The sequence below is a fragment of the Daphnia magna genome, linkage group LG6, assembly GCF_020631705.1.
Source record: "Daphnia magna isolate NIES linkage group LG6, ASM2063170v1.1, whole genome shotgun sequence".
Lineage (NCBI taxonomy): Eukaryota > Metazoa > Arthropoda > Branchiopoda > Diplostraca > Daphniidae > Daphnia > Daphnia magna.
This window is the reverse complement of record NC_059187.1, coordinates 8,727,627-8,741,826: the sequence shown is the minus strand read 5'-3', so window position 1 is coordinate 8,741,826 and position 14,200 is coordinate 8,727,627. Positions and strand designations below refer to the sequence as shown.

The window sequence follows — 14,200 nt, the reverse complement described above, 5'->3', positions numbered from 1 at the left end:
GTGTTGCTGATTATTGGGGAAAGGTCGCCTGAATTTCTCGTCAACTGGATTCTTTTGCATCCTTGCTAGTAATCCAGATACATTTCGTTACAGGTTCATCAGCTGTGTTGGACGCTTTTCGGACTAGCCTGATGAACCCGATAAAAAAAAATAACCGGTTAATAGTTTTATTTTTATCGAAAAACCTTACAATCAACGACGACATGTGTTATTCACAAGAACCTCTAATGGAACTCGGTCAACTCATTCGGACCGTATCGTCCAGCTGTAATACATTGTCCAAGATGATGAGTTGAAGTATGGCTTCAAAACGACATAGACCACTGCCTTTTGCAAAGGATTACAGCATTTCTGTTAGCTAGTTGAGTGTGCTGTCTCTAATTCTCATCGTCTGTTACATCTCCAAGAGTCGACAGCTCATTAGCCGCCGGAAGGACCAGACCACCAGGCATTAATCGGTTAAGTCTTTCAGCAAGCATGTCTCTGGATGTGTCAGTTATCTATCCACAGAAACATGAGCTATACTTGACTTCTCCGCTAGGGGACTGCACCAGTCGAAACATTTGAATAATACACAGAGTAAAATGTGTCACCATCCTCTTCGTGACTGTCAACGATATCCACCGGGAAATCCATCAAATATCATTTGTCACGCTCTTTCGTTTGCATCTAGTACATGTCGTCTGCTTTGGCGACACTGCGGCAGGGCTCTTGACGTTTTATTACGAACTGAGGCAGTTTTGGCCAACTGTGGCGGATCGATTGAACGAGTTTTTTTTTTTCCTCGTCCATAAATTCCTTTGTTTCTTCGTTTCGCCAATGTTTCTGGCTTATGTACGGTTCATTAGAATGCGTACGGGTCGCTTGATGTATAAAAATAAACATACCTCAGCCTGGAAGAATGGGCTATATAGTCTGCCTATTTCAATACACGAGCGTGGAGCCAGAAATCCAATTACGTAGGGATGAGAAACCCACTAGCCTTTCTTCTTCTTCCCATTTTTATTTTATTTTTTTCCAACCATTACTTTGTTTGGTTCTCCTTTTTTTTTAATTTTATTTTGACGTGAGCCTGGTGACTCTTACTCGGCCGAAGCTTATGCATACGCTTTTCTTGCTACGAGACTGTCGTCATCAGGAACGGAACTGATGCGCTGGAAAATAACAAACAAACGGTATACAGGTAAAAAAAAAAAGGAAGACGACGACAAGCAAACAAAGGCCGAAGAAAGGCAAAGAACATAACAGCATCTTCTCAATGGCTGTGGAGTTTATGGGGAGGGGGATGGAGCAAAGAATAAAAAAAAGAAACGAGCTTTTTGATCCTGGCTAGAGTATTTACCTTGAATGTAAAGGGAAAATATTTATACAGCGCCCATCATGACTGTTGTTAGAAAACGTTTTTTTTTTTTTTTTCTCCCCACTAAATCTTCCCTTGCTTAAGCCAGCCGGCAGATGCCAATCTGCCCGTCTATGTATTTATGGGGATATCGTGTGTAATGTAATCTGTTGATAAAAAATAGGCGACAGGGCTAAAGGAACGTAACCGAAAATGTAGTTTCCTCTGGAACTCATTCGTTTTCATCTTTTTTTCCCCCCCTGAGATGAATGAAGGATCGTTACGAGGGGAGATGACGAATGAAAACTCATCGATCGTAACCTGGACAAGAAAATGTAACCACACGGTTTTACACATTATATACTATACCTCGTACAACTATTTTCTTTCTCTCTCTTCTTTTCTTGATTCGAAGCTGGACGTGTTTTTAGCAAGAACCAACAGTGTTGCCAGGTAGTAACAAGTAATCTCGCTAGATGGCGGGTCAGCTGTCAACGCTTCGGCGCCGTCTGCGTGAGCTCAGACAAGAGAGTGAGAAACCAGCGTCACCCGATGCCCACACCGTTCAGTCTAGACGCGACTGTTCAGTCACTTGGTTCACGCACGACGAGAACCAGGCACCCTCCCATCGTTAAATCTGTTATTTTTTTTTTTTCCTTCCATGTCCGTCTGTGTGTGTGTATATACATGTGTATGAGTGAGTGAGTGTGTTGGCTTTTTGGATGGTAACACAGCACAGTCTGAAAAAAGTTTTGGCGTTCAAGTTCCTTTTCGATGCTAATCACGAAACATTTCTTGGTGCTCTTTTTTGCTTGTTATTTTTGAATCCAAAGAAAACTGAAGAAGGAATTTAACAATCTGTGACGATCTCTACAACTTCGTGTCTTCAACGTTTCAACAGGTGAGATTGGGTTACGATCACGTGGCGTTGAATAATCGTTTGTTATTTTCTGCTGAAAAAACTGTTTTTGTTTTGCAATAGTTTCGTGGAAAACATTTCTTTGTGTATACTTTTAGCCATTCGTACGTCTGTTGGGGCTTGTTCTAGTCCCCGCACAAAGAGATTCGAAGGGCGAACACAAGACTTTAACCGCTATGCATTTAGCTCTCCTCTTTCTCTCTCTCTCTCTCTCTCTTTCTCTCCCCTTCGTTCTACCGTTTCCTCTTGAGAGTAATAGACCAGGTGCGTCGTCGTCATCCAGGTGGGAAGAAGAAGCCCTTCTCCTTTTTTTACTTACCTATCCCAAGTGTTACGTACAAATAATCACGTCCTAACCCCCCACTTTCCTAGCCCCCCCATTGCTTATTTCCTCCCCTCGATTTGGGAAAGGGGGATATAAAAATAAATGATTTTCGCCAGATTAAAGACCTAAATGCGACTAGCAATTCCAACGATTCACATTATTTCCTCCAGAGCTAATAGCATCGATATACAAAATGATTGAAAGATATTTCCTTTTCTCCTCGTCTTTCTCCCCCTTCACTTCTTTGTGTGTGTGTGTGTGTGTGTGTTTCGTTCCTGATGTTTGTAATTTAAAGCTTTGGATTCCGATTGCAAATGCCCCCCCTCAAAGGAAAAAGAAAGGGAAAGAAAAACTAGACCGGACACAAACACACTGCAAAAGACATCCGATGCCTCGTTTCAACCCACTTTCAATTCTGCCTCTCTTTTTCAACCCCCTTCACTCTTTCCAAATTTCAAACGGCAACCATGAAACTAAGTAAAAAAAAAAATGGCCAGATATCCACGTTAAAACAAAACAAAAATTGAGTTGGTAACATCCATATTTGTTTTTGTTCTGTGGAAATCGTCTCCCCAGCTGTAAACGAACACACCTAGATTTTTTGTTTTTTGTTTTCACGTATGTGGACTGTGGGTTTGTACCGGGAAATGTTGTTGGTTGGGCTGTTGTGACTCTCTTTTAAGGGAAAAAAATAAATAAATCCGGGGCGTGTGGTGATCAGCAAACCATGTCTCCTTTTAAAAAAAAACTGAGGGGAGGAAAAAAAAAAACGGATTGTCGGTCGCAAAGAGAGACCGGAAAAGAGAAAGGACGTCCACAAAAGAGAACTGGACTCATCGTTAACAGAAAATCTAGGCTACACGAAAAAAAAAACAAAAAACAGACATGCAATAACTAACTGGGCAAGGAGAGAGGCAACAGTGTGTAGTGAGAAATCACAAAGTTTGGAAACGTAGTTCTTATGGGGATATCCCGAACGCATCGGCTGCTGGAGACACACGATGATGATTTTCTGTTGTTTCTTTATTTTCGTGCCTTCGTTCGAAAAAGTTGAGTGACCTGAAAACTTTCAGAAACGAAAGAATAAGAAGAGGCAATGGAGCCATTCGTTATATACGCACAGTTCTGTCACTGAACTTACGGTACTAAGAGAAGAAGAAGAAAAGACCCTGAAGCGTATACAACCTCTTGATCCCGACGTCGTTGTTGATGCCGCCTCTTTTTCTTTTTTTATCCTCTCTTCTCCCTCTCTTATTTTTTTTTTTTTATTCCTCGTCTTCTCCCTGTTAAAAAACAAACTCCCCTCCGGGCGGGTTTTGAACGCGTCTATACTTGCCGTGCCCGCCCGCAAAAGTCGATGTGCATTATTGAACGCCAGCCTTTTTTTTTTTTTTGACGTCGTGCTTCGTTTATTATCACCCTCTTCTCTTCCAACTACTTCACCCCATCTCTTTATCTTTTTTTTTTTTCTTTTTTCCATTTAAAGAATAAAAAATTTAAAGGAGCCAAAGATCAAAAACCTGGAAAAGATGATTGTTTCGTCTTCCAGCCCCAAAGGCAATCCGAGGTTCTCTTTTCTATCGTCTTGTATTCCGGAGGGGTGGTTGTGTGTGGGAAAAACAACAGCACACGAAGACGATGGAAAAAAAAGGAAGGATCAAATTATGGATGGCCGGAATCGTGATAGACGCTACGCAGTACCGTATTATTATTATCATAGGCCGAACAGTCTGCGTTAGAAGATTTTACGGGTCAAAGAACCGGATTTTTTTGAGTGCAGATTAGTCTGCCCGGATGCGCTTGCCCCCCCACTTTTTTTCTCCCCCGATCCAACTCTCACTGATGACTAGAGACAGGAAAGATAGCAAAATAAAAAGGTCCCATTTTTTCGTCGAAATTTATTTTTACAATTGGCCTTCGTCGTGATTTAGCCTTCTTCGTTTCGGGCGTGACTAATGAGCCACAATTTGCTTCAGCTCTCCTCTTGATTCCATCTTCTCCCTCTTTCTCCTCCGTCTTTTTTTTGTTGTTGTCTTCCGTCACACTCGAATGGTCCATACTACCAAGTCACTACCACATCCAACACCGGTTTTATCTGCCTTTTATTTTATTTTTTTCTGTTCGTGCAAAAGTCCACACTCTTCCACAGCACGGAGTAAGGGAAGAAAGAAATCAACCTTGATTCGGTTTACTTGTTCCTTCGAGTTCTTTTTCTCCCACGAGTCTCAGCAGCTTCGTTTCTCGTCAATGCTCAAGAAAAAGCCAATGCCAATCCACACGACTGTGAGAAAATAGAGGGGAAAACACGCCAAAAACAAACACAATTCCCCGTTGAAAATCAATGCCATCACATGTCCATCTGCGCACCTATGAAGATGGTTATTTAGAAGAAACTAAAAGAAGCGTGTAGGAGGAGTGAGAAGATCCCCCTAGCCGATATAGTTGAACGGACTTTCACGGAGTCTTACGGGTTTTTTTTTTCTCTTTAAAACATGTCCTTAATGAGTCATAACGGCGACGCGGTTGAACGGTCCCATCGCTGTTGTGTTTTGGCCTTCTTTTTTTTTTTTTAACGTTCGTTTGTCGACCATTTTTCTTGTTTTCGTTCCATCCAGTGCAATCTGTTTCGATGGGCGGAGAAAACTATTGGCGACCTCAATTTTGCAAATGAAAAAAAATGGGCGTTTTTTTATTTATTTATTATTATTCTAATGGAATTTCAACTTTGTTATCTATGTGTTTATCAATTTTTGCTGTTGTTGTGATTTAAAATTAAATGTGTTTTCTTGTTGAATGATTTTTCTATAGTCTAGGTGATCGCTCTGGTTCAGGTCGACTTCCTCCTCTCTTTAGTTGGTATCCGCTTCCTGCCCATCCGGTTGCGGAGCGACCGGAAATGATGAGGAAAGGAGCCTGAAAAAAAAGAGAGAGAGATAAAGAGAGATAGAAGACCATAAAGCAATTCACAAACGTACTGAAGACACTCGACGTAAAAGAAGAACATGATGCCTCAATCCATTTGCTATTAGCAAAAGAGAAAATAATTTCTCTCAAGAAAAAAGCAAAAGAATAAAATAGAAATAAAAGAAGAAAAAAACGCTGTTTATTTTTCTCCTGGCCGACTTTCGACTATTCTTGCAACCGTTTCAAGAAGACGTGGGACTTTCTGGGGGCATCTCCCAGAATAGCGACCAAAGGGGAGGGACAGGTTTGAGAGTGGGATCCCTGGATCGTTCGTTCATTCGTCCGGATACCGAAAATAACCTTCTGCTCTCCCTTACCTCTTGTGTCGTGCCTGTGTTGTGTTGATTCATTCGTGCGTGTACCATGAAGCAGCTCGTCTTTTCCACCAACTATCCGGGTTAGAGTTGCCCGTCTCGTCCCCCAACGCCGCCCTCTCACCCGCCATGGAATTGAAAGTTTGGGTGGAAGGTATCCAGCGCGTCGTGTGCGGCGTTTGCGACCGGACAACTTGCCAAGTTTGTCGATCTGTTTTTTTTTTTGTTTTGTCTCGTATGTCTTATTTTAGAAGAAAAAAAAAATGAGTTCTAACATTTTGCTGAATGTGTTTTTTTCGGTCTGATTCAGGATGTCGTCTATGCTCTGGCACACGCGACGGGCAAGACGGGTCGCTTCACGCTCATCGAACGTTGGCGCAGCAATGAACGACTTTTGGCACCCCACGAACATCCCCTCAAGGTGATTCATATGTCATTTTATTAACTCTCTTTATAGCACACGCATTTGACACACCCATCCGGTTTTTGCATGCCGCAATCATTGCAAGGCTCGCCATTCTGTGACGGGCGGCATTGCGAGCGGGACACATTTCAAACCAGAAGTCACTTTTGTCGCGTAGCCAATAAGGGGGGACATAGTTCCCCTCCCTTTTCTCTCTTTTTGTGTTGCCTTTATTGTATTGGAATTTAGAGTTGAGTGGTTCTATTCGGTCCACAGAATGGGTCGTTGATGAATACTGATTTCTCCTGGCTCGCCAATAGGGAAAGAGGCAACAACAACAACAACAAAAAATGTCCATGAAAAAATACCATCCATCATAACTGCCGGAATTCAAACTGTTAAATTCTGTCGTCTATATTGCTGTCTTTTTTAACGCTCTCGGGTTCAGTCAAACGAATCGGAAGAGTGAGGAGGGAATGCCTTTGGACAACTCTCCATCCGGCTTTTCTGTACATTTTCAAACTAGATATGACACGCGCCGTGTAGGGTGAAGTGCACAAAAGAAGAAGAAAAAGGGAGGTCGTCAGCTGTTCTCGCTTTTTTTTCTTTTGTAACATCCGTAAAGGATCCTTGAACAGTTTTATTGCACGCGCTGGATCGTCTCAACAACTGTCTGCTCTTCTACAGCATCTTTACTCCCATCTCCGTCAGGCAATATCAAGCCGTTCTTGTGCGACACACAAAAATGTTCACGATTACAATCATAGTAGACTTTTTCTTTTTTTAGACTGTTGGACGCGTTGTCATGGCAACTGAACTGCGTTCTATCGATCATATATTTAAAAAAAGCACATTTCCCTCTGCTTCGTGTGATTTATTGGACAATTTCTCGTGACAGGTGCTGATGAAATGGGGAGAATATTCGTCTGATGTGCATTTTATACTCCAGCGGACTGCACTGGACGCGACGGCCAATAGAAACGCGATCCAGCAGAACAACAAGAGCTCGACAGCCAGGCCGACCAAGACGTCAGTCGATCCGCTTCACGGATTCACTCCGCCGCTGTCGTCACCGCCGTCGCATGTCCAAGGAGCCGCCGCCTCGACGGCCGCACCGTCGCCGTCCAAAGATCTGAAGAAATCGCTAACGTTTAGCGGAGGCGTTGGCGGAGGTGGGTCGGGATCGCCAGGCGATCGGTCCAAACTTCCGCTGAACGTTGGTGTTGTTCGTGGGGTGCCCAAACGGCCGGATAATAACGGCGAATCAAGCGATCATATCAGTCACAATGGCCATAAATCCGCCTACACCAGCCCTACACCTCCGCCTTCCCATCAAGTTCCTCAGACATCTAACTACCGGGAGAAGAATCAATCGCCGTCGTCCAACGAAGGCCAACTTGTCTATCCGAGATATGATCCTCCTCTTTACGGCAGAGGTCGGCTTCCGGCCGAATCCAACGGCTCGTCCGCTGACGCGCATTATTCGAATCCTCCGCATCAGCATTATTACGCTCAGCAACAGCAGCAGCAGGATTCTTCGCTACAAAATGATTCAGTCAGATTCCCTCCGCCTTATCGGAATCCCCCTCCGCCTTTTGCTGGTAAGTTATTGTTTGGCCAATTGAATCCGCCAGATGCTGCCACTAACAGCGAATTTAAAATCGAACGTTGGCCAAGTTTTTTTTTTTTTTTCGGGTGGGCTTTATTTATCTTAAAACTTTTCGGAAGGCTTGTTTTTATTTATTTATTCTTCCTTTGGGGACGCTAAGGTTAAATAGTGGGAGGGGAAATGAATCTGCACTGTTGCCTTTTTTTTTTTTTGTTTGCTCGTGAAAAATTCACGAGACGTAGTCGACCTGAATGTTGTAGTGACGTTTGTCGAAAACCGCTACGGAATCAATAATTTATTTAAACCACTTATGACAAGTCACGGTGCCTTCCAGACGCATTCGTCGTCCTGCGTCGACGTGATGGTGATTTGAAATTCCGCAAAGGCGACTGAATGTTGAAACATCATTTTTTTTCTTTCTATCTCGCTCAATTCTTTATACTCTTGTTCTCGTGATTTCTTTTTACATATATTGAAAAAAAGGAGGTACGAGACAGCCACCACCGCCGCCATATCGTGAACCGCCACGTCCGTCGCCCTTGGGAGGAGGAGGGAGAGGTTCGTCGCCATATCGGTCCAGTCCAGCACCACCCATGACGCCGTCACCGGGCCGCAGTACGTCAACACCTCCCCGGCCGTCACCCGTCCGCCATGAAATGAACGTCCAACAAAGCGATGAAACTGTTCCTACTTCAAGTTTCGATAGCAGAGATGACCAGTCCCGACGTTCAAGACGCAATCTCAGATTGGTAAATACAATCTGACAAGTCTTTCTGTTTTTTTTCGCATATTTTTAAGCTTTCAATTTATTCTGAAGATGAAGAGTCTTTTTTTTTTTTTTTTTGATGTGTAGTAAATCATATTTTCGCTCGGGGATGTAAACACTTGTTATACGAAACGAGTTTAACAGCATTTTTCTTATCGTTTCGATTTCTTTTCCTTTTTAACGAGCTGAATATTGTGTCGATCGAGTTACCACCGAACTGTAATATAAAACGATAACACTTCTCTTTTTATTATTATTCTTTAAAAAAAAACAGGATTTGAGCGGTGCAAGAACGCCCAGTCCACCGTCGGATCCGCAGCAAGCTCAACTTATCCAGCGAGTGAATCGCCAACGCGGTGCGCTGGATGAGCAGCAAGAGAAATTGATCCAGCTGGAGCAGGAGCTTCTCAGTTGGGAGGAGAAGCTGCACCGGCAACTGGATGAAGAACGTCAACAACTCAATCGTGAATTAACTCAGTTAGAGGATCGATGTCGCCAGCAAGAGAATCAAGTACGTAGTTATGGTTATCGTTATTATTGATTCAACAAATCATGAATAGATTTATTTTTCGTTTTTTTTTTCTCCCCTGTCACGCCTTAACCACTGCCTCCCGTGTATGGATAGTTGTCTGAACTTTTCAACGTTGAAGCCGATTGGGAACAAGCCTGTCGCGAAGGCCAGGACCTGACGGAAGAGTTGGCTCGATTGAAATCTGACGTGTCGACATTGGATTCGCAATTGAACGAGTGCGAGCCAACCCTTAGGTAAAAAAACTGAAAAGAGTTTCGATTTCCTAGATGAAACATGATAACGATCAAACATTAGTTCATTTTTTTATATATTTTTTTAAATTTTGTATTTGTGTCACGCAGGCTTTTGAGGGCGGACGTTAACGAAGCCGAGGAGCAGTTAGTGAAGGAACTCGAATCAGAACTAGCCCGAGTTCGATCCGATCTCGACTCGGCTGGCCAGCAGGAGCACAATATGAACGAAGAAGAGCAAACCATTGCCGAAGAACTGGCCCAATCGGACACGAACGTACGTTCGTTACGTTCCCAAATGGATCAACTAACGCAGGAGATCAAACAAGCCAATCTACAGTCTTTGAGCATCGCACCGGCCGACGACTTGAAAATCCTATTGGAAGGTAAACAGAAAATTAATTTTTTTTCTGTTTTAGTTTTTAACAAAGACGAGAGAAAACTTACGATGACGTTTCTTCTAAGTTTTCTCTTGTCTTTCGCTTTCTTATTGCGGCTTTTGGCTAATAAAGTTGCGTGTCTAAAGTCTGTTAGCCTTCGCGATGGCCACCGCACCCAATGCTGTCGACCCTTTGTCGTAATAACTAAGAGAGACTTGAAAAAGTGAAAGCAATAAGTGGCATAAGTTGACGTGACGGCCATTTAAAAAAAGTTTATGGAATCGAGATAAATGAATGATTGCGTCGTCGTTTATGGTTGTCTTGTGATAATCCCACTGACGTTATTGATCATCCTGTCTCTTGTTGATTGTACACGCATTTATTATTATTGCTAATATATTTATCGTTTATTTTATTTTTTCATGGGGTCGTATATAAAAGGCCACAACAAGACGGGCCACAGTCGACGTATGCTGGGCTCACCGCGCCAGCTGGAAAATCCCGTCCCTACCAATAAAAACCCTCATGGAGTCTGGGTTTGATTGAACGTAACTGTATCTGCCCTCCCCCCACTACGCGTTATGATTTTTCTATCTCTCCTATTCATTTCCGCATTCTTCTTTTACAAAAGAAACAAGAAAAAGCAGCAACAATCTCATTTTTCTTTTCCCCTTCTGAAAACTTTGTACAGGACGCATTTCCGAAATTCTATTGGCTTTAGAAAAAAAAAACATAAAAGTTTGACGTCGTCTGCTAGCTGCGCTTGAATTGATTACATAACGACAGCTTATTCTTCTTTGTGTCGTCCTTTTTTCTTTTCACAGTCAAAATTTGTCCACCTTTTATATTTCCTTTTCTCTTAATTTTCTTTTTTCTTCAGCACCATATCGTTGCTCTGTGCCTTTCATTTTCTCGTTTATTTTCTTTAGTGTGTCATGTCATTTGTGTACGTCAGTTTGTACTACTGTGTAGCTCCCCTTCTGTTTTTTTTTGTTGTGGTACGTGGCGTGTTTGCGTGTGTACAGTGTTGAAGCCAAAGATTCCTCGCTACGATTCTCCCACCTTCTGGCCCGTTGCGTTTCCTTCTCTCGTCAGTAGCCGGAAATGGTATATTATTATTTTGCTCTGCACAGTACAAACACAAGAAAAAAAGAAAAAGAAAGCCTTCACTCTTTAATCAGAAGAAACGTCGTATTTGTCTCCATCATTTTCCCCGCTGTCTCACCAGTGACTGACGGTTAACAAACCAACACAAGATTTTCTTTTGTTTGTTTATTTTTGATTCTTTTTTTTTTTTATCTATATAAATGTGTAATCAAATCATCTTATTAGTAGGCAACGCCAAAGGAGACAAAAAAGAGGCAATAGTTGAAGCGGACAGACATCACAGTATATTCCATCGGAGTAAGTTAGTTTTGTATACACGTACAACATTAAGGTCTAGTAATGACACGTAAATAGTCAGAAAAGGGGATCCTTCCCCTTTCTCTTTTTTGACTCGGTAGTAGAAAAAAGAAATTCATTAAATTTAACTTAGCAAATCGTCGATATCGGAGCGAGCGAGTGGCCGGAATGCCGCTGGTGTCGTCGGCGCCATGGGGCTGATGGGCTGGGAAAAAGTCGATTGCGGCATCATGACGGTCATCATAGGATTTTGTTGGGTAAACTGTTGGTTTTGTGGAACCAGTGGAGTGGCCATCATTCTCATTTGCGGCTGTTGAATTGGGGCGGCAGCTGGATTGTGATTCCACGCAGGCGAAGGAACCGCTTGGCTTGGCGGAGCCCATTGATTAGCTGGTCGGATGCCCCCCATTCCTCCCATGGCACTCAAATTTGAGTGAATCATGGAACTGACTGGATCCTTATTCGCTGCTGTCGTGTTTGCTCGTGTACCGTTAACGTTGTTGTTATTCCAGGTTGTTGGAGTGCTGTTGGGCGCAGATCGTAACGACATCATGCCCGACTTCGGCATAGCAATGGCCGGCGCTACTATGCCGGAATCGATCCGGCTGTTAGCAACAACATTACTACTGGCCATCGCGGGAGTAGCCGCAGTCGTTTGCTTGACTTTAGTTGTCTCGCTAGAGGTTGATAATTGGGAAAATAGTGCATCGATTTGTTGCGACACGGCCGAATTATTCGCCGATGAGGCAGTTGAAGCTCCTCCGCTGGCAGTCGAATTTTGTGACGACGAATCGTTCAACGCTAAATTCCCAAGTGCGGTACGCTGTTCTTCTTGCAAGGCAGCCACACTTTCTAACTTGCTCTTTTGTTCTTCTTCCACTTTGGCCAACATCTCTTTGATCGTCGAGACTAACGCCCGGAATTGAGTCAAGGAAAGTCCTGGTTCGACTAGGAGTGGGAATAAAAACGGCACAATTTGCGTGGCAATAACTTCTTTGGGTATGCCCAGTCGGGGATGTTCCAAAGCCATCTTATACACACCCAGGACAGCCATGACCACGGCTGGATCCTTGGATGGGATTGCAGGAAGCATGGGCAAAATGTCATCCAGTACCAGCCACTTATCGACGTTGTCCAGTAGTTTCCCTATGCAAATGAGGCAGTTGACACGGACAGACAACTGACCTGATGGCAGAAGGCACAGTTTCTTGATGCGAGGCATCAATGCGTTTTTCATAGCTGGATAATCAATGAGCGATGCAAAACTGGGTATGACGCTTAAGCAGAGCTCCTGGATCTGTGGGGCCGCTTCAGCCTCTAGTGCTCGGTATATCATGGGCAACACGTCGGACTTGACATCTTCCGGGGGCGTCTTTTGAAGTAAAAGTTCCATTCGTTGCATGAATATCAGCAAAATCTGGACAGGCTCTTGCATCTTCATGACGGGCCTGAGATGTGGTAAAATGTGCGCGACATAGTTCTCCTTGCTCGCTTCCTGCGCGATGTGAAGTGAACATGGCAAAATGAATGGCACCATGGACGGGTTGACAAATTCTTTGGCCAAGCAGGGCATTACTCTGTGCAGACATACCCGCTCTGGAAGTCGCGGTAGAATCTGGGGCAAACCTTTAAAAAACTTTGAAACAAAGGTAAATACAAAATTCATCATCCCAAACGCCATTGAAATTGTAAACCTGGGACTTCTGGAGATTATCCCATTGGAAGAGTGAATCAAGATAATTGAGTGTTTTTACTCCGACATCGTCAAACCAGCTGATTTTAACTAGCTGGTGGGCGTCAGGCCGTTGTTCAGGTGTAGGGTGTAGGAGGGACCGAACATGATCCACTAAATCGGGTGGTACGCCCTCCATACGTTGCAGAGATTGGGAATGTGAACCGGCGTGTCGATAGAAACACTCGACGTCACCGTCCATTTGCCATGGGCTCTTGCCGTTCTGATAGATGCTGACGATAACGCAACCTAGTGAATACATGTCGGCAGAAGCCCCACAACCAATCGTGTTTGCTCCATTGCCGTGCCTTCGGTGATTACGGCCCAGTTCGGGAGCCAAATAATCTAGATTTGGCTGTGACACATGAGAAAGTTCAGGGTCTGGTTCTCTGACTGGCCATAATTTACTTGTAGGATCTTGGCTGGATGTGCAGAAGTCAAAACCAAAAATTTTAAAGGCACCTGAATTTATATAGAGTAATTGCTATGAAATCAAATGTAAATTTTTTCTAACGTTTATCACCTTGTTGATTAACAACAATGGATTCTGGACATATGTTGCAATGCAGAAGTTTAACATCATTATGGAGGAAAATGAGCCCCTCAATCAACTGTTGGAGACCATATTTGATTTCAACTTCAAAAAGTTTGTGGTTCCTCAACTGCTGGGGAACTGGGTTAATGTTTTCATGGCATCCAAGAACATTAGCCAGTGAAGCAAAAACAGGTTCTGTGGCAAACGCCAAGCTTTCTCTGCTCTCCTCCACGGGATGCTGCACTGTTAACACCTGAGGATGCCTCAGACGTGTTAGCTGGGCTATTCCTCTACGGAGCACTTCCACTAATTGATCACGGTCCTTTTTAGAATATTTTTCCAGCAATTTCTTTTCCAAGACAAAGATGGAGGCCTCTTGCTTGGTGGACTTCTTGTAGCCACTGAATATTTTCCACAGGAGATCCGGCCCGGCTGAACCGATCAGCTTCCCGACTTCGTATTCGCGAGTCACGGGATTACCAGGTAAGACACCAGAGAGCTGTGAGACAGTGGTGCTCACAGTGGATTTCAATTTGTTTAGCATATCCATGATGTACCGTAATTAGTAAATAAACGATTTGTTTCTGGGAGCTCAGCGGCTCTTGACGGTGATCTGTCACTTTTTCGTTTGGTATTCCAAAATATACCAATCGATTTCATCTAGCGGCGAAACAAAACAACTAACAGTTTGTTCTTGGCACTCCGCCTGGTGTCGCTAAAAGCCAGACACAACAAAAAAAATTCTCCT

The 14,200-nt window shown here is 43.5% G+C and overlaps 2 protein-coding genes across 2 annotated transcripts; one reads left to right on the top strand and one right to left on the bottom strand.

Annotated features, from left to right (window-relative positions):
* Window positions 1-5,929: 5,929 nt before the first annotated feature.
* Window positions 5,930-10,939, top strand: LOC116925180 (ras association domain-containing protein 8). Its single transcript, XM_032931825.2, has 8 exons — window positions 5,930-6,062; window positions 6,172-6,282; window positions 7,163-7,865; window positions 8,357-8,622; window positions 8,914-9,150; window positions 9,265-9,404; window positions 9,513-9,787; window positions 10,223-10,939. The coding sequence occupies exons 1-8, from the start codon at window positions 5,991-5,993 to the stop codon at window positions 10,321-10,323; spliced, it is 1,905 nt and encodes a 634-aa protein (XP_032787716.2). The 5' UTR covers window positions 5,930-5,990; the 3' UTR covers window positions 10,324-10,939.
* Window positions 10,775-14,104, bottom strand: LOC116925176 (SCY1-like protein 2). The gene is made up of 3 exons (XM_032931820.2): window positions 13,441-14,104; window positions 12,880-13,379; window positions 10,775-12,821 (listed from the first exon to the last, which is right to left on the bottom strand). Exons 1-3 carry the CDS (start codon window positions 14,000-14,002, stop codon window positions 11,310-11,312), a joined length of 2,574 nt encoding a protein of 857 aa, XP_032787711.2. The 5' UTR covers window positions 14,003-14,104; the 3' UTR covers window positions 10,775-11,309.
* Between the last annotated feature and the right edge of the window lie 96 nt (window positions 14,105-14,200).